Raw genomic sequence first — 21036 nt, 5'->3', positions numbered from 1 at the left:
AAACAAACTATGAAAGAAACCAAACTGCAGATGCATTAAAGTGTGGCATGTGTTTATAACGTTGCTTTTGCAAATGCTGTTTTATTCACTTATTGTGGAACTTTTAAAATAAGTCATTTAAAAACAAAGCTCCTTTTAACAAAGTTTACACAGGTGGTCATGGGATTAGCTGGTGGTGGCAGTAACTGAGGAGGCTTAAAGTAGTCTTGCAGAAAGCTAAGGTAGTGATTTGCCCAGAGGGAAGGCCATAATTCTACAGGGCTTAGTCTACTGGATGTGATGGATAAGCTCAGGCCATAGCTGCACACAAGTCAGAATATAGTCCTTCCAGGTAAGGAGGACTCTAAGGTACAACCCTCCTTGTTTGGCTGAAAGGTAGTGCTCTGTGGAGATGTAAATGAAAGGGAATACACATTTTGAAATGTGTGCATGTTTCTTCTCTCCTTCAGTACTGGAGATTGATCCAGGAGAGTGCTCTACCACTAAGCTACATCTTCAGCCCTTTTTATTTTTTTTCAGACAGGGTCTTGCTAAGGTTGCCAAGGCTGGCTTTGAACTTGAGATCCTCCTGCCTCAGCCTCCCAAATCACTGGGATTACAGGCGTGTGCCGCCATGATGGCTATTTTACCTCTTATTTCAATTAAATTTCCAAATTTAACAAAGCCTGGATTCTGAAGTTGGTTCTGAGTTCAAATTTTAGTTCTACCACTTACCAAATTAACAAAGCATTTTTTTGGCCTCATTTTTTCATCTGTCAGGGAAAATACTGGTAAGTATCTTATAGGGTGGTTGTGCTCATAAAAAGATCTTAGCATCACCTCTGGTACATGTAAGCACTCACGCACAGTATTAGCTATTATTATCATGTGCTGCTTGAAGAAATTTTTAGATGGAAAAATTTTTTTAAAAATGTGAATTTTAAATGAAACAAAAAATCCTCTTGGAACAAAGGAATTCCAAACATTTGCTTATTCACAAATAATCTTTTAGGTCCAGCTGCCTTGAAGCAACCCAAGTCTACCTATAACATAAACCACAATATATTATATAGTTGTTGCCTACTCTCCCGTGATTGGGAAATCCACGTGAGAGGCTCAAAAACAGGTGTGGCCTGTGGGCTAACGGACTCCCCCAGAGGGCTTTGCGGTTATACTTTTCCAGAGGCCTTAGGGACAGAAGTCTGAAGCTGTCATAGGCCTTCATTTTCTGGCAGATCTTGAGGTGCGGATTAACTGGGACTCCCCCATTAGCATTTCTCCTCTTCAGATTCTTTTCCTTTAACTGTCTGTGGCCCCTCTTCAGTGTCCAAATTGGTTTTAAGTTTCTGTTTAAACCTTGAGCTTCAAGTACAGGGCCTGTGAATAATTTTTCAGTCACTAATGTCTGAAGTTCAGTGGGCACTGAGATTTATTTGCGGCCCTGATCTTTCTTTCCCAGCCCTGGTACCTCACTGAATTCCGCCCCTCTCCTGTTCCTCGATTTTCCCATTTTTGTTGTAAATCTTTTGCCATGCCTCTTTACATTCCCACCTTTTTCGTACTTTGATCAAGCAGTATGTCCCCTCTCGCGCCCCGCCCATCATTTCTCACGTCCAGTCCCTGTCGTCTGCCCCTCCCCTGTTCTTCAACCTCCTTGTAACAGCAGGGTGGGTAACGCTGTCACAGGGTGATGCTTCTGCTCCGCTGGCATGCACGTCAACTTCAGAAGCCACCGAATTCTCACGCCCTAGCTCCCTTCCCCTATATTTCCTGAAAGTCTCGCTGTCCCCTCTGGCCCTTTGTTCTCGCATCCTTCCCGACTACTGCCGCCTCTTGATCGCTACTGCTTCGGCCTCTTATTTCGCGCCTTCTTTTTTAGGCTTGGAGGAGGCGGAGTTGGAATGGCTGCGCCACCGTTGCCGAGGCAACGCCTTGGTTACTTCCGTCGGTGTCAATGCTTCCGGGTTGGCGTTGCAGTGGCGTTTCTGACTGTGGGAGCCTCGGCTTCCCAGTCGTCTGATAAGCCGGAGCAGGTGAGGGGGAGCTCCTGGACTTCCAGGCTGGGGAGCGGGGCTGGGCCGCGCCAGGCCGCGCGGGGCCGGGCTGGCCTGGTTCCCGGCCTGGGAGGGGCTTAACGGTCCTTTGGTCTCTCTCTCCCCTCAGCCGAGTCCCTTCCCTGTCTTTCACTCTTCTGGCATCGGTGGTTTTACTTCTTGGATTGAACCCTGCTTCCTCGACCCCCCTGGGAGGCCGCCTCCTTCAGGCGCCTCCCTTCTCTCCACGAACTCGCTCTGACAGCTGAGGAACTGGCAAGATCCTGCTACCCAGAGGGTGAATGGGTATCTTTCCTGGAATAATCCTAATTTTTCTAAGGGTGAAGTTTGCAACGGCGGCCGTGATTGTAAGCGGAGTAAGCAAACACCTCCATTGTATTAGTGTGAGGGATGCTGTTGAAAGATGGTCCCCTTCAGTTTCTACCTCCTGCCACTCCTGAGGTCAAGGCATTGAAGGCATCTATTAAAATGCAGTTCAGTTACTTGATTGGGATGACAGCTTGTCAACATGAATTAATATCTTAGACTCGGTAACATCAGGGAAATTTATAGTTTTCTGTTGGTGATTCTTTGACTCTCCCCCCCACCTTCCGCTCCTCAGGCTAGAGTGGTTGTGAACTCTTCCTTCATCTTCATTCCGTACACCATTAAGTACCTTTTGTCCCCATTTCAGAACTTTATCTCTAAGCTCACTGCCTGTAAGCATCTTTCTCTTCTTTACTTCACACCATCCTAAGACAGTCTCCCTGCCTCTGCTGTTTGTAATCCACTGTGCTTGCTGCAACCCTAGTAGGTTTACTAAAAATATGGGTTTTTCTCAAGTCGCTTTCCTGTTAAAAAAATTTAATTGTCCTCTCCACACCTTGGTTTTTAAGCCTTTAAATACAACCTGCTCCTTCCACTTGTTTCAGCCAACAAGTGAATTCTTTATTCCAGATGGAACTTTCATTTCCTTCTCAGAACAAACCATATTGATGTCTACCTCCACATGCTATGTTTTTTTTCCCCACATGTGTGTCTCTGTTCATCTTGTCCCCTCTCCCACCCTTTCCCTTATCTGCCCCTATCCGGATTCAACCTGCACTCTGTCAAGGCCCAACTTAAGTTCTGTCACCTCCATAAGCTTTTTCAAATTATTTAAACTGTGTGGATTGTCTCCTTTTCCATGTTCCTCTTGCTTTTATAAGATTGTACTACATAGTGTAGCACTTAATTTTTCTCTAATCAAGTTTTTTTTCCTACCACATTCTAAGCTCTTAAAAGGCAAGTACTCTATTTAATACAACTTTTATCCCTGCCCCATCTCCTTGATTATTCAAGAAAGATATATTAAGTGGTAAATATTGCCTTGGTGTTAGAACAAATTTCTTTTATAAAAAATGTGATGATTATACCCTTAGCACATTATAGGTTTGAGCACTTAGTATGACTTCAAAAAATATATGTTGGCTTCCCATTGTTACCTTCTCAGTCTTAGATTCTCCATTATCTTCTTTTTCTTAAAGGAAAAAGCAGGAAAGTCACCCAGAGTTTCCTGATCAGATCTTTGGAGTATCGTAGGGCTATGTAACTAGTATTCTGGGACATGTTTATTGGTACTTGTTAGGTTATCAGATTTTCCTTAGATCTTTATAGTACATATATGCAGATTTAAACACAATTTTCATTGGCTTCTTTATATAATAAAATATTTAGAGTATTATGTTTCTATTTTAATTAAGATATGACTTCTGTCTTTTTACACATATCTGGGGTTAGCCTCATCTGTCAAAATAATTTAAGAGGATTTGGGGTATATTTTACACAAGTAATTCTCTACAAGAAAAGAAAGGGAAGAAGATTTTTCTGTAGAAAATATTCGGTGATTAGGGCAGCATCATGTACAGGGTGTGTAGCATTGGCCAGGTGCAGAAGTTACCTCTCTGTTTTCCCCTGTAATTTTTTTTTTTTTTTTTTTTGGTAGCAAGGATTCAACCCAGGGATGCTTACCCACTGAGCCTCACCCCCCCTTTTTTTAAACGAGATTTTTTTTTTGATGGACCCAATATCTTTTTGTTTGTTTATTTATTTATTTTTATGTGGTGCTGAGGATCAAACCCAGGGCCTCACGCATGTGAAGCAAGCACCCTACCACTGAGCTACAACCTCAGCCCTCCCCAGCCCTTTTTTTATTTTTTATTTTGAGACAGGGTCTTAATAAGTTGCTAAGGGCCTCTCTCAGTTGCTGAGGCCAACTTTAAATTTGTGATCCTCCTGCCTCAGTCTCCCAAGCCTCTGGGATTATAGACATGTGCCATTGTGCCTGGCTGTAATCTTTTATATATAGGCTGCATATATAGCTAAATGATGTCACACTGAGAAAACAACTGGGTTTATATCAAATTCTGCACAAGCTCTTCTGAGAGTTATAAAAAGTGCCATGAGGTATGGTATCTGCCTTCATGATCTTACCTAGTTAAGAGAAGAAATAACATGGGGCAACTAGAAGATAAACCCAATGCTACTCATTATTTTTATGCCTGGATTTAAGATATAAATGAAGTTTCAACAAGTATTTGTAGGATAGGTGTGACATAACATGTGTCCATATATACAGCCTTATGTGAAAAGACTCAGAGGTATCAGCTGACAGTTAATGATTTCCATAGTGTGATAGGGCTCCCTAAAAAGCAACTTAAATTTTCAACTATCGTAATTAAAGTATAATATACAGAATTAAGAAAATGATCAGGAATATTTAGCTTGAGAAAGATAAGATACAGGAGAACATGATTGTTATCTTTAAGTATTTGAAGGATTCCCCCAGGAAAAAAGAATACATTTGTTCAATATTGCCTCCAAAGACTCAGTGAAAATAATTTGAGAAAGAAAAACTTTTGTCCTACTATGAGGAAATACTGTCTAAAATCAGATCTAATCAAAGATGTTACTGTATTTCTTCATAAGATAGCATGGGAGTCAAAGAGGTTTTACTGTCATATATGGATTGGGAGGTGCTGGTAGAGGCAGTGTAGGAACTGGCCACACTTGGATTTCATGAACCAATAAAATTTAAATCTAAGCATGGGGAGAGGCCATAAATACAGGGCAGTCAAGCTTATTTTGCCACATAAAGACACTAAACAATATCAACTACCAATTAATATTTTGTACAAGAAAGGTGATATTTTTAATGTTCCAGGAGTAAGAAGAATATGATCTGTTTAATAATAGTCTTTGAGGTTAAATAAATTTGGCAGGAAAAAACCCCTAGATACCCTTATTTGTGAAAACTAGGGAACTCCTGGGCTAACTGGCTTAAGATTTGGTTCATTCTATGGCTCTGCTCCTACCTTATTAAAAGGATGGATAGCAGGTAGTAAAGTTCTGAGAGAGGCTTTTTCTATAATAAGAAGAGTTAAAAGAAATTGTAAAGATGGTTTTGGGAAGAAGCATAGCAGCTGTCTGAAACATTTAAGACTATTCTTGGGACTCTCTAAATTGGTCAATAGTGAATTTTTTCCCCACAAACTGAGACCATATATGTCATGTTTTACTATCAATTCTAATCTTAAAATGCAGGCATAGATAAAAATGTTGATATGGTAGTGCTTAGTATTTAAGATTTATTTCAAACTGCAGCTGATATTTCAAACATCTAACCCTACTTTGCTCATTAGAATTCCTTTCAATAACTTTCCTCTAATAGGGTTATCTACTCTAGACTCTATGTGGTATGCTTGAAGTTTCCATAATTTTTGTGGACTGTAACTAAAACATTCATCTGTATGTTTGCTATCTTACCTGGAAAATTATTCTTTGCTTAGTTACAAAGAATTTCTTATGTGGAAAGAAAGCAAAACCTTATCTCCTCTAAAAAGGGACGGTGACTCAAAGGTGCTAACCCTAGATTGGCATTGGATGGGGGTGGCCAGCAACTATTATCTGTTAAAATGTAAAATTGGATACATATATAATAATGATAATAATTAGCTAATAGTTATTGAGCTATGTGCCAGGTACTTTTCTAGGTTTGTAACATATATAATTTTCACAACAACCTTATGATATAGTTTTTATTATTCACATTTTATAGTTTGGAAGATGGAGGCACAGAAAGGTTGAATAATCTACTCAAAGTCACAGAAATAGTGGTGGAGTCAGGATTTTAGGTAACCTGATTTTAGAGTCTTTCTTCCTGACTGTAAACCACTTGAAGCTGCTTTTGAAATTCAGAAGTATACACACTATATAGCTCTGAAAAACAAGTATTTAAAGGAAATCTGAGAGTCACAGCTAAGAAAGATATTACTGTGAGCTAAACCAGAACTTTGCAGGTGATATCCAGAGCAGTACTTCTTAGGTGTAGAAACGTTAGCATTATTTGGGAGCTTGCAAATTCTCATGGCCAGACCCAGACCACCAAACAGAAACTGTCGGGGAGAGGCCCAGCGGTCCATGTTTTAATACACTTTCTAGATGATTCTGGTACATGCTAAAATTTGAACACTACTGGTCTAGATGCCAGAGCTGGGGAAAAAATCAAATCCAAGAGAGAGGAGCTGAGAATGGCACAAATAGAAAAGAAAGCTGAAAAGATTGAAGATGACAGGTCTGACAGGTGGGATGGAGAAAGAGGGGGGCTAGAAAAAGAACATATTATTAAAGAACTAGAGTATAAAAGAACAGAGTTTGTACGAATGTTTTAAAAGGCCAGGGGGGAGGGAAAGAGTAGGCCCACTAGAAGGATATATGTTCAATGTCAGAAGAGAGAGAGAGTGAGCTGTATTGCTGTCATTCCTCTGGGAGCCAGAAGGAAGATGAAGAGGCTTAGCTCAGCCTGGTCCTAGTCAGGGAAGCTAGTTATATGTAGCTAGAAGTATCTCTTGGACAAACTCAGACCCTAAAGTTTAGTGGAGAGATGAAAGGACTGAGAACATGAGAGGGTAGTGAGCCCGTGCTTTGTACCTGAATCAAGCTAACTAAATACCATGAACTGCTTTTATGAGATGCCTCAGCCTATATAATTTGAATTCTAGTTTCCTTCACTTGTTAATTGTTTAGTTGAATGTCTAAGTTGGGTATGCTGGATGGACTAAAGTCTCTCTTTGGGTGGGGATGAATAATTACACTAAAGAAAGTAGAGAGAATGAGGACATAGGTTGATATTTGAGTGAATTACACACCTATCCCAATAAAGAACAAATTCATGATTATCCAGCACATAAAATAAGATCTGCCATTTAGTGTCATTTACTTGGTGGGGTTTTCCCTTTACAATAGTTTTATCTGACAGTTTTGTTGATCTAATACACATGATCAAATGCTAACAAGTACTCCTCACTTTTGTGCCTTGTTCTGATTTGTCTTTATTTTTAGCACCAGAAAAGTGCCACTGTAAGCCATGAGATGTCTGGTCTGAATTGGAAACCCTTTGTATATGGCGGCCTTGCCTCTATTGTTGCTGAGTTTGGTAAGAATGTGAAAAAATGACAAGTTTGCATTTTATGCTGTAGATAGTGGTATATGGTGTCAGTTATTTATTTTTCTGGTAAAAACTAGAGAGAAAATAAAAAGCTTTCCCTCTTTGTTTTAAAAATTGTTGTCTCAAAGCCCTCAAGAAATATTTCTGAGGAAGTACTACTAATGGTATGGCAAATGAAGTTAAGAAAACTCAAACTTTGGGAAGCTTTTTTGATAGTTTAATGTTTTGCTAATTTTCTAGGCTTAAATAATATATATGAACATATAGAAGGAGTTGGATGTGATAGGTGTTTCTGCAACAAGTACCCTAGCTTTTCTTTCAAACTGGTATTCTATTTGAGAAGAAAATGAACAAGATTGAAAAATATTCTTCTCTGTTTAATTTTAGTTTTGAAATATTTTTAGGTTTTAATTTTTCTTTTTTTCTTTCTGTCTTTCTTTTGGATTGAACCCAGGGACACTTGACTACTAAGCTGCATCCCCAGTCTTTTTTAGGGTCTCGCAAGTTTCCATGGCTGGTCTTGAACTTGCGATTCTCATGCTTCAGCCTCCAGAGTAGCTGGGATTAAAAGGATGTGCCACCATGCCCAGTCTAGACTGTGATTTTTAATCTTCCATATTTCCCCTTTCCTCTACCATTCATAAGTGACTATGGTCTACCAGTCCTTGCTGGCTTTCTTAGTAGATGCTGTGATGTCCAAGTCAAAAGTGAACAGAATTACATAATCACCTTGTTAGATTTAGATCTTTAAATATTCCTTGAAAATGTATTTTGTCAATATAATGTGACATTAAAAAAAGAGGTTTGGTTGAAGAAATTTCTCCCCTAAGTCCTCTGCTGGTATCAGTTCAGAATTACCTAAGAAACCAGGATGAGTAGAACATAATAGGACTTTACCATTATCTTTTATAATATTGAGGAGCTGTTTATTTCTTATAACCATATAAAAGAAAAAACTAACAAAAATTTGTAGTTGTTTATAAGAGCACCCGAAGTAGTAAGACCATGCTTTCCTGTGTTTGTAAAAATTTGAGATAATATGAGGGAAAGCTAGAGAGACTTGAAGTGGGAGGGGGTGGGAAAAAGAGACTGATAAGTGGCATATGCATGGTACAGATGAAATTAAAGCAACAGTTATTTTTTACAGTGTCAAATGTACTATGTGTCAAATTGTGTTGCATAGATATAATATAGTACATTTCACTTTACCACATACAACTCTTGTCCTCTGCCAATGGCATTCTAATAGAGATCTTTTGTATGTTGTTGTTGCTATTACTATTATTTTACAGTGCTGGGGATGGAACTAAGGGCCTTGTGCATGCTAGGCAAGTGCTGTACCACTGAGCTATACACCCAGCCCTTGTATGTATTACAAAAAAACTCTGTCTTATGTTTCAGATATTGTCATTGCCTTATATTTAGCCAAAACTTAACTGTGACTCCTTGGAGACACTTATAAGTGAGTGTGTTCCTTTGTAGGAACTTTCCCTGTGGACCTTACCAAAACACGACTTCAAGTCCAAGGCCAAAGCATCGATGTCCGTTTCAAAGAGATAAAATATAGAGGGATGTTTCATGCCCTGTTCCGAATCTATAAAGAAGAAGGTGTATTGGCTCTGTATTCAGGGTAAGGCTGGATTCCTTCCTTACATCATGAGCAGAAATGCTTTTTAAAGAGGCCAAGGCTGGATGTGATGGCACATGTCTCTAATCCCAGTGGCTTGGGAGGCTAAAGCAGGAGCATCACACATTCAAAGCCAGTCTCAGCAACTTAGCAAGACCCTGTCTCAAAATAAAAAAAAAATTTAAAAAGGGCTGGGATATGGCTCAGTGGTCAAGCCCCTCTGGGCACAATTCCTGGTGCCATAAGCAAAGAAACAAATAAATAAACAGGCCAAGTATTTCAACTCTATAGAAGTTTGTGCCCTTTGTATTCACCATTCAACTTGTAATTCTGTGTTGATGGGCCTGTTTATATCTCATCTGCTTTAAGATGTGAGCTTTGGAGTTTGTGTTTTTCCAGCTGTAAGCAATATATGTTAAAATGGACATATAATTGCAGATAGGCTTTCTCCTGGTTTCTTGAGACTCATCCATAGCTGTTATTAATAGCAGCACCAATTAACCACAAATATTCTTGTGATACTTTTCCTGAGTTGGCAAATGCTGACTTTCTTTAAAATTTTCCTTTTTAAGAAAATATTATTCTGGTAGCTTAAACAAAAATGCAGAATGAGAGAGGGAGACTTATCTCTTTTGGTCACCTTTTGATTAGCCATCAGTTTGAGATTTTGTTTTTGGCCACTTTGTAGCTTATCTGCTAAACAGTATCCTAGGCCATTCTAAATTTAGGCTATCAGTTTATTGCTCAGAATGGAAATTAGTTTTATTATTAACCTATGTTAGCTTTATCTTAAAAATAATTTTCTTGGAGAAAAAAAAATCAAGTCATTCTTCTGAAGCAGGTGATTCATGGATCATCTGTTTTAACTTGTTCTTTCTCAGCATGGATAATCACAAGATTTTTTCTGATAACAAGCAATAAAACCAGAAATATGCATATTTAGTCATAATTTTTTATTCCTAACCATTTAAGCTGTTGCTATTTATACCTCCTAAAGTGCAGTTCTACAATTTGGAGAATCTCAAAGGAGGTATAAGTGAAAATGTCTCCAGTTTATGAGCAGAACTTAAATAGGCTGAGATTTTGGTTTTAGTACCTCCTTGTTGATAAGATTAAAGATGTATCTGCAAGTATTAGGAAGTATAGGTGGATTTTAAAAAATCTTTATAGTGGATAATAGTATATAATTCTTTTTGTACATTTCTGGATTGTTTTCTAATGTTTTCTTAAAGATTTTTGCATCTGAGTTCATGAGAGATATTGGTCTGTAGTTTTTATTTTCTGTACATTTTTGACTGGTTTTGGTATTAGGGTAATACTAACCAAAAGGAGTTGACAAGCATTCCCTTTTCTATTTTCTGGAAGAGATTGTGTAAGATTGGTGTTAATTCTTTAAATGTTTGGTAGAATTCCCTGGTAAAATTATCTGGTCCTGGAGATTTCTTCTTTTGGGAACTTTTAAGTTATGGATTCAAATTCTTTAATGTGGTCTTAGTTTGGCCTGTTATAACAAGGTACCATAGATTATAAACAACAGAAAATTTTTTCCATAGTTCTTGAGGTTGAGTTCTGGTGAATTCTCTCTTCTAGGCTGCCAACTTCTTGTATCTTCATTTGACATAAAGAGCTAGTGCTCTCTGGGGTCCTTTTTATAAGGGCAATAATCCCATTGCTTCATTCTTGTGACCTAATTACTTCCCAAAGGTCCTGTTTCCTCATACTACCATGTTGAGTTTAGGATTTTAACATGTGCCTTTTGTTGGAGGGATGATACAAACATTTAGTCCATTGAAATGGTTATAATACTTACTCAGATTTCAATTTTATCTTAATTAAGCTTTGGCAATTTGTGGTTTTCAAAGAATTAATCCATTTCTTCTAAGTTGTTGAATTTATGAGCGTGAAGTTATCTTTGGAATGGTTGCAGGATTTATAGAACTATTCCATTTTATTCCTGATATTGGGGATTTGTATCTTCTATATCTTTCTGCTACAAATTTATTAATTTTATGTATTTTTTCAAAGAGCCAACTTTTTATTTCATTGATTTTTCTGTTTTCATTCTTCTCTCTGCCTCTCTTTCTTTCTCTCTCTCTCCTTTTTCTTTCTTTCCCTCCTGCTCCCCACCTTCCTTTCTTTCTCCCAAGGGATTAAGCCCAGAGTGTTTAAAGACTGAGCTATATCCCTGGCCCTTTTTATTCTATTTTATGTTTTTATTCTTGAGACAGGGTCTCGCTAAGTTGTTTCAGGCCTTGATAGGTTTCTGAGGCTGGCTTCAGACTTGTGATCTTCTTGACTCAGACTCCCGAGCCACTGGGATTATAAGTGTATGCCACTATGCCCAGCTGTATTTTCAATTTCAATGATTTATGGTTTTTTTAAAATTTTCTTCATTCTGCTAGTGTTAGGTTAATTTTCTTCTTCCATTTTTAGTTTCTTGAGGTAGAAACTTAAATTATTGATTTGAGACTTTCCCTGCTTTCTGATGTAAGTATTTTGTGTTATAAATTTCCCTCAGTAATACTTTGGGCTGCCTCCCATATATTTTAATAGATTGAATTTTGATTTTCAGTCAGATCTGTTTTTAAAATTTCCTTTGAGACTTTCTCTAACCAATAGATTATTTAGAAGTGTGTTGTTTAATTTCCAAGTGTTTGAATATTTCCTTAATGATTTCTAGTTTGATTCTATTATTGTCAGAATACACTTTATATGATTTTAGTTTTTTAAATTTGTTGGTGTTTGTTATATGATCTAGAATGTTTACTGCCTTGGTCAATGTCTCATGGGTGCTTGAAAAAATACATATTCTGTTGTTTTGAGTTGAAATGAGATGGGTAACAGAAATGAGTTGGCTGATATGTATAATCTGCAAATGCATGTTGAGTAAAATTATCTTTTCTTTGTTTTGGGAAGGATTGCTCCTGCATTACTAAGACAGGCATCATATGGCACCATTAAAATCGGGATTTACCAAAGCTTGAAGCGATTATTTGTAGAACGTTTAGAAGGTCAGTATACTCAACTCTCTTTTGAGGTGATCCTCAGAGGGATTATTGAAATCATGATTAGTGTGAAATGTTCATCACATGATGCCTCAGAACGGAGAACTATCACTTCAAGGACAAATGAGCTTGTATTGATTTGGGATAAATCCTTGCAAAGGTGATATATGTGTTAGAGGGACCAGCCATTCAAATTTGTCCTTTTAAAATAATAATAATAATAATAATAATAATAATAATAATAATAATAATAAAAATTCTGGTCATCTCTGAGGAAGCATGGAACAATTATGTCCAGATATTGATGCTATCCTCATCAATAAGAGGATTTCATAAGGCATTTCAAGGTGACAATTTTGATAAGCTTTTGCTAGTTAAATTTAAGGCTATTGTTTTCTAGATTGTGATGTACTTATGGCCACCTTACTCACATTCAGAATTATTGTATGTCTCTCTATTTGCTGCTGCATCATTTCCAGCCTGATATGTACTAAATGGTTATTTTACCACAGGCCAGGGGCAGTTGGATGGTTGGGAACAGCTGGAGAGACTTTCGGTTAGTAATGTCCTTTGAATCACTTTTTTGTCCTAAACCAACTTTTTTTGGAACCTCCTCTTTGGGGGATCCTGAAGGATTTCCTTCCACCTCTTCCTAAAATAATTTCCTTTCATAGATACTTCACTTGGGTTTACTTAGTTTCTAGTCGTAGGCTCTTCATGGTGGGAAGGAGGGATGAAGAAGTATTTTTTGCTGTAGAATGATGTTCTGTGGTTTCTATTCCTTTTTTCAGTTAAGAAATTTAATTCTGAATTATTGCTTTTGGGACTAGGGGTATAGGTCAGTAGTACAGTGCTTGTCTAGCATGCATGAGGCCCTGGGTTTGATTCCCAGCACTATAAAAATTAAAATAAAATGAGTAAATATATAAATTATTTTTTTACATTTGACTACAGAACCTTTCTGTAGACAAATAGAAGCTTGTAGTGATTTAAGACCAGTCCAAATCAATGTTTAGATAACTTTTTCTCTACTACATGTAAGATTTTATCTTTTTACAATCATTTCCTGAATGTTTTGCATTGATGACTGTCCATAAGAAGACTTAGAAAACATATACTTTAATTTGAAATGATTGAAGGGGAAAAAACCACATTCTAAATTCATATGGGTTATGATAATTATGTAGAAGAATAGGTAGGGCATGTTTCAGTGTCCTTTTAGAAATACTGATTTTTTTTGTAGAAATAATGATTTATATTTTATAATTTTATGTTTGGTACTGATTTGGGATCTAGAAATATTTGAGTTTCTTTATTTTCATAAACTTTGTAGTTCGTTTCTAAAGTCATTTCTCTAAGATTCTCTTCCTCTGATAGCTCAGTATTCTCTTTTCAGAACTTAGTGCCTAATAAAAGCAGACCCTTTTTAAAATCCTTTTTACAGATGAAACTCTTCTAATTAATATGATCTGTGGGGTGGTGTCAGGAGTGATATCTTCCACTATAGCCAATCCCACCGATGTTCTAAAGGTAAGAGAGATGTCTGCAGTATGCTTTGAAAAGAGTACAAGCTTAAGACAAATTTGGGTCCATATTCCCACTCTGTCCATTGCTAGCTGTAAAACGTTGGATAATCACCTAATTGCATTAAACCTCACTCAGTTTCCTCATTTGTAAAATGAAGATACTGCAGTGGTTAGGCATTGTTAAGAATTCAATATAACATATGTCAACTGCCTGAAATTGTACTTGGTAGCAGATGCTCAATAAATAGTAGTCTATTTATTATGATATGCATTACCCATTGGTCTTTAAACAGGGACATACAACCCCCTCTAGGATATTTTCAAGGACTGTGTAGTTTTAAAGAAATCAATATCCAGATCTCTTACTTCCATTTGTATTCTTTCCTAAAACTGGTCTGAGAATGAATCTGCATTTCTAATAGCACTTTTCCCATTTTACAAAAGAAAGGCATATCCCTCCTTACCCATTCCAAATCTTCATATGGTGTGTTGATCTGTGGTGTAACCTGAGATATCAAACAAAGGGATGAATTGAGATAACAGTTTTTTAGAGAAGCCTCTTTTAATAACTATGTAGGTTATCTGTTTCTGTCTTTCCCTGTCTTATCTGTATTTCTCTTAAGGGTGAGATTTGACTTTTAAAAATGCTATATTTTGGCCTGTTTTGGGATATACTGAATTTGGAACCACAATGCTATTATGGTTTAGTGGTACTAATTTGTTAAGAATATAATTGGATTTTATCACATCATATAAAGAAACATTTTAATATCAATCTAAAGCTCAAAATGGTAAATATTTTCTGTTTATTAATTTATTTAAATTTATGATTAAAGCACTAAATATATGATTGAAATATGTAACAGGATCCCAAGTTTTTGTTTTTGATGCTGGGAATTGAACTCAAGGGCTGTACCACTGAGCTATATCCCTGGTCTTTTTTTTCTTTTTACTTTTGAGATAAAGTCTTGCTTAGTTGCCCAGGCTGACCTTGAACTTGTGATCCTTCTGCCTCAGCTTCCCAAGTAGCTGGAATTACCAGTGTGTGTCCAGTGAGAATTTCAAGTTTTAAGAAATTATTTTAGGGGGAATGTGAGAAAAAAGTAAAAAGACACATGCTTTATTTATTTCAGCATTGGCGAATCCACAAGTACAAATTATTGCAATTCAGAGAATTTGAGCTGAGAGGGTAACTTGTAAAATAGCACACATGAAAGAAACCACTAGTAGTTGGCAGAAAGATATGAAATCATTTTTCTTCTTTAAAATGAGACTAATTTAGCTTTAAAATGTTTATATCACCTAAGATTTATAGAAAAAGTATGAAAAGAATTGACTATATCCTAGAATTCTAGAATATTTATAATATACTTGTAAGAATGTGCTTTTCAAGAAAAGTATACTTAACTCCCTGAAACTACCTTTCTTATCCATCTGGATCTTAGACTTAATCACCTAAGTGATTTGCTTCAATTTCCTATTCCTCTGATCTCTCTTGCAAAATTACAACTGTTGACCAATGCTGCAGTCTGCATTTTCCTTTCTTATACTTTGATAGGACTGAGTATTACCAGTATTGTTTGTGGGCTAAATCTGACTACTGTCTGGGGTGAAGTCACAATTTTAGATTGTGACCTTACCTATGTGATTTATAACATGATTGAAATGTTCAGTCCTTTCATTTATTCTGGGACAGTTCTTTTTCCGGTCTTCAAGGGCATTTTAAATCTTCACGCCTTACTTTTATTTCATCATTCCTCTTTCTTTCAGCAGACAACTCTACCTCCTATGGCCTCACCTTCTACCTGTTCTTGCCTTTCTACCCATCACTTATAAATCTATTTACATTTATACCTGTCTGTACCTTGTCTCTACTATAGATGTTCTCAAAATGTGGTTCTCCAGATGTGCAACATCAGCATTACTGGGAGCTCATTAGAAATGCAAATTCTTTTTTAAAAATTTTTTTAGATGTTGATGGACCTTTATTGTATTGATTTATTTATATGGGTGCTGAGAATCGGAACCCAGTGCCTCACACATGCTGGGCAAGTGCTCTACCACTGAGCCACAACTCCAGCCTTAGAAATGCAAATTCTTGAGCCCCACTCCATACTTACTGAATCAGAAAGGATGGAATGGGGCCCAGCAGTCTGTTTATGACGAGCCCTCCAGGTTATTATGATATACTATCAAGCTTAGAAACCATGACTTTACATTTACTTCTGTTTCATCAAGGACCATTCTGTATCATTTAATCTCTCTTTTTTTGCAGTGCTATGGATTGAACCCAGGGCTTCATGCATGTTAGGGAGACAGGCATTCTACCACTACACGGTATCCCCAGCCCATTTATCCACTTTCTTATCTTTATTGGTTGGCTCCCTTCGAATGATAAATATGTTCAAGTCTTTCCTAAAGTACTTTTTTCTGACCCTCTGACCTCCTTAAGACACCACCTTCTCTTTTCTGTTCTGCTTCTTGCTTGAAACTACTTTCCACATAACTGGGTGCAGTGGTGCATACCTGTAATCCTGGTAACTTGGGAGGCTGAGGCAGGAGGATCACAAGTTCAAGGTCAACACTTTAATGAGACCCTCAGTAATTTAGTGAGACACTGTCTCAAAATTAAAAAAGGACTGGGAATAATACAGTTCAGTGATAAAGCACCTCTGGATTTAACTTCCAATACCAAAAAGAAACTACTCCCCAGGTTCAAGTAGTATAGTCTATATCATCCATTCCATTTTAGTTCTCAACCTATTTTGATTAATTTCTCTGGGAATTTCTGCTTTGATTTTGACTCTTCTCCTAGGTTTCATACATTTTGGTTTCATATGTAGGCTTATTTTTCCTATATGCACCTAAAATGTTTCTCTTCTCTATGCAAGTTTATATCATTTCTCCTCTATAATCTTTCTCTGGTTGGTCTTTTTCATTTTCTAAGACTTTAGCTCTCTGGGGCTGGGTTGTGGCTCAGTGGTAGAGCGCTTGCCTAGCTTGTGCAAGGCCCTGGGTTCGATCCTCAGCACCACATAAAAATAAAGATATAAAAAAATACTTTAGCTCTCACTATAACAAAGAAATTCAAAATGCATGGCCTCAAATAACATATGAGTTTATTTCTCTCTCACGTAACCATCTAGAGGACAATAATTTATGCTGGTGGGTAGTCCTATGGTGCAATGAATCATCCAGGACCCAGGTTCATCCAATTTTGTTGCATTGCCATCATCTAGAGCATGGTTGGCAAACTGTTTGTGGGCTAAATCTGACTACTGTCTGTGTAAATAAGTTTTGTTGGAACACAGCCACCCCATTTGTTTCTGTATGTCTATGGTTGCTTTTGCTTTAGAACTGCTTAGTCAGGACAGAGGCCATAGGCCTTACAAAGCCTAATTTATGTACTGTATGGCCCTTTTCAGAAAAAAGTTTGCTAACCCCTGTCCTATGGTATTTTTTTAATGTATTTAGTTGAAGGTGGGCCATAATCACATCTGTTTTCCAGCCCATGGGGAGACAGAAAGTTAAGGGAAAGCAATTTCTTTTTGTTTTGTCAAAATAAAATCAGATTAAGTTAGAAAAAATTTTAAAGTTTATTGATATACAGTAAGAGAGAGTACATACTTTCATCCAGGAAACTTTAAACCAAATGGTAAGAATACAACAATTACAGCACAGTTTGTGATGCATAAAAGGGGAAGTCTACTCATCTCTAATTTTCCACAGGGGGATTCCAGGACCGCAAGCCTCTGGGCTATCTGAAATCCTTGAATGCTCAAGTCTGTTATATAAAATGGTTTAGTATTTGCATCTAACCTCCTCACATCCTTCTGTGTATTTTAAATCAACTCTAGATTAATTATAAGTCTAATATAATGTAAATGCTATGTAAATCGTTATGATACTGTATTGTTCCAGGAATAATGACAAGGAAAAAGTCTTGGGGCTGGGGATGTGGCTCAAGCAGTATTGCGCTCACCTGGCATGCGTGTGGCCCGGGTTTGATCCTCAGCACCACATACAAACAAAGATGTTGTGTCCGCCGAAAACTAAAAAAAATAAATATTAAAAACTTCTCTCTCTTTCTCTCTCTCTCTCTCTTAAAAAAAAAGAAAAAGAAAAATCTATACATGTTCAGTACAGATGCAATTGTTTTCTGAATATTTTTGATCAGTGGTTAGTTGAGTCTGTGCATATGGAGGGCCAACCGTATTTTCACCTTTTTTATTCTAATACTGGGGATTTAACCCAGGTGTGCTTTACCACTGAGTACATCTCTAATCCTTTTTTATTTTTTATTTTGAGACAAGGTCTCACTAAGTTGCCGGGGAGTCTCTCTAAACTTACAATCCTCCTGCCTTAGCCTTCCAAGTTGTTAGGATCATAGGCCCGTTCCATTGAGCCCAGTTATTTTGACTTTTTTTTTTGATTGGCTGTTATACATTACCATTCTTTTTAAGGCAAGTAGAGCTGTTAAGCTGATTTGTCTATAATTGATTGATTTCATTTCACTGATTCCTGCTGATAAGGATGTAAAGCTTATGTTTTTTTTTTTATGATTATAGATGGTGCTTTGGGGAAATCAAGATAACTTAAGTTTTGGGTGGAGTATGGTTGGCCTTCAGGGTAAAGCTCAACTGTGGCCTCCATTTTTATCTTAAATCTTTATGTAGTTTTTTTTTAAATTTTATTTTCTTTCTTTTTTAAAAATTAATTAATTTATTTTTTATTATTTAGTTTTTTTAAAAGAAATTTTCATTTTTAAATATTTTTATTTATAAATGGACACAATACCTTTATTTTATTTATTTATGTGTTGCAGAGGATCAAACCCAGTGCCTCATGCTTGCTAGGCAAGTGCTGTAACACTGAAGTATAACTCCAGCTCTTTATGTAATTTTTGATAAAAAATTTTAAACATGCACAGAAGTAGAGAAAAATGTAATATAGTGAACATCTTTGTATGCATCACCTGCATTCACTTACCTTACTCTACTCCTAAACCTACTGAGGAATCACCTCCTTGAAGAAGTCTTCTACTTCCCATAGGGTAGTATTGATCTGTCTTTGTGATAGTTTGCATCTTGATTTAATTTGGTTTAGGTTTTTATTTCAAATCTCTTTTAATGGCAGTTGGCTTTCTGCATCAAAGCATGCCACCATTATATGATTTAGCAAGTACATTTATTGAAACCTAGAATGCTAGAGTCATGCTTCATGAAAATCAGACCTACGTTTGGGCCATGTATTTTGTGACTGACTACTATGATTCTATGTATGCAGAGTCTGTGGGAAATTGTACCAAATCTTTTACATGGTTTTTTAATGCTGTATTTTCTTTCTTGCAGCTTTCAAATGCCACTTGGCAGAATATAGTATCATGCTTTTTACAAGTAAAATTCAATTTAAGGTCTTTTAAGACTAAAATTATATTTTTAAAACACTTTTTTGCTTTTTATAATTATATAAGTAATGCATGTTCAATGTAGAGAGAAATGGAAGGCATAAGAAATAAAAAAGAGAAAACAATACTCACTTGTAGCCTCACCATTCAGATATAAGCCACTATCAATATTTGGGTACGTATGTTCGTCCAATCTCCTTGCTGTGTTTATGAATATTTTTAAGTTCACATGTTTTAATAAAAATGATATACATACTGCTTTGCAATCCTTTTTCTAAATTAGCAATTAATTTTAACATTTTTCATTATCAACAGATATTATTCTACAAGAAAAGGTTATGGCTCCATAGTATTCCATTAAATGGCTATACTTGAATACATAATTTATGTAACTGATCTGTTATTGTTATTATTTGGGGATATTTAGGTTGTTTTAAACTTTTTACTAAACCAACCATATTTTAAAAATTATTGTCTACCCTTACTGAATGCATGTTCTTTTCCCCCACATTTTCTCCCAATTCCAGAAATGTTGGACTTACCATGGGGAATATGAGGCTAATGAAAATAATCTTTATGAAATATACTTTGACATAAATTGTATTTTTTTGGCTGGAATTTAACTCATTAATTTCATCATAACAGCAGAGCTCTTTCTGAGAATTCCCAAATACTTTTTTCTTAATTTTAAATGAGTGAAATATCTCATTTTGGTTCTCTTTGTCAAAACAATGGTCACATCTTGTATTCTAGATTCGAATGCAGGCTCAAGGAAGCTTATTCCAAGGAAGCATGATTGGCAGCTTCATTGATATATACCAACAAGAAGGCACCAGGGGTTTGTGGAGGGTGAGTACTCTTTTCCTGATATTGTTCTATACTCTCAGTTCCTAGAATTTGCAAGCAATACTTTTTTATATAAGGCCATAAAATTGTAAATTATAACCTCCCCCAAACAAAGTAAGAAGCTCCTGGGATGTGAGGGGAGTGGTTGGGGTTGTGGCTCAGCGGTCGACTGCTCACCTAGCACATGTGAACCCTGGGTTTGATCCTCAGCACCAAATAAAAATAAATAAATAAAATATAAAGGTATTGTATCCAACTACAACTAAAAAATATATTTTAAAAAGAAGCTCCTCATCACAAATGAAAGGACCCATATTTATCAGTGATCTTTATTTCTGCTTAATGTTTGAGGGTTGTATATATGGGGAAAGGTATTGCATTATTTTTTGGTTTGTTTAAATTCCCAGTGAATTTAGTTCTTCAAAGTATTTTTTACTAGTTTTGTAGTGACACACAATCTTTGTCTATGATGGCCTCTGTAGTGCTTATGTTTAAAAGTTGTTACTTAAAACAACCTTTTTAACCTTATAAAAAGTACAATGTACTGTAAAATATTGAGAAGATACAGAAAAGCAAAAACAAAAATTACAGTGGTAGTCCCACCACCTAGCAATAATAACTGTTAACAATTTGTCATATTATCTTCCAGCTTTCTATTCTTTTTTAAAATTTTTTTTAAACTTTATTTTTTTATGTGGTGCTGAGGATTGAACCCAGTGCCTCACACATGCTAGGCAAGCACTCTACCACTGAGCCACAACCCCAGCCCCAGCCTTCTATTCTTTACTGTTTGTTGTCATTATTGCTATAACTTTTTAATCTGTGTTAATTACTAGATATTGTAATAGTAAATAAGACTACTTATAGACTATGCAGAGAGAATGTATGGGAAACCCATTAATGACTTCTAAATAAAAATGAGAGCTTTGCTAATATTCTTCCTTTATATTTTCCACAACTACTTGTTATTAAAAATTCAAACATAGACATTGAAAGAATTGAACTATGAATGCTACTTATGCATGATCTCATGACCTGGACTAAATGACTGGTAGAATTTGAACATATTAGTTTTATTTATGTATGTGTGTGTATATATATATGTATATATATATATATATATTATAT

The 21036-nt window shown here is 36.3% G+C and overlaps 1 protein-coding gene across 4 annotated transcripts in view; it reads left to right on the top strand.

The window, feature by feature from the left end:
- The first annotated feature begins 1858 nt into the window (after positions 1-1858).
- The window catches only part of Slc25a14 (solute carrier family 25 member 14), a 35201-nt gene continuing 16023 nt past the window's right edge, over positions 1859-21036 (top strand). The window contains exons 1-7 of one of the 4 annotated variants that reach the window (XM_048797069.1): positions 1919-2012; positions 2143-2380; positions 7392-7485; positions 8980-9127; positions 12041-12135; positions 13574-13659; positions 19816-19911. In XM_048797069.1, coding sequence (XP_048653026.1) covers positions 2315-2380; positions 7392-7485; positions 8980-9127; positions 12041-12135; positions 13574-13659; positions 19816-19911 — 585 coding nt within the window. In that variant the 5' untranslated portion in view covers positions 1919-2012; positions 2143-2314. Of the gene's footprint in view, positions 2013-2142; positions 2390-7391; positions 7486-8979; positions 9128-12040; positions 12136-13573; positions 13660-19815; positions 19912-21036 lie in introns of all 4 variants that reach the window. The other 3 variants (XM_015498486.2, XM_015498485.2, XM_048797068.1) reach the window with 3 other exon arrangements.

The sequence above is a fragment of the Marmota marmota genome, unplaced genomic scaffold (genome assembly GCF_001458135.2).
Source record: "Marmota marmota marmota unplaced genomic scaffold, marMar, whole genome shotgun sequence".
Classification (NCBI taxonomy): domain Eukaryota; kingdom Metazoa; phylum Chordata; class Mammalia; order Rodentia; family Sciuridae; genus Marmota; species Marmota marmota.
Note: the sequence above shows the minus strand (reverse complement) of the source record. Positions and strands in the feature narration are given on the sequence as shown.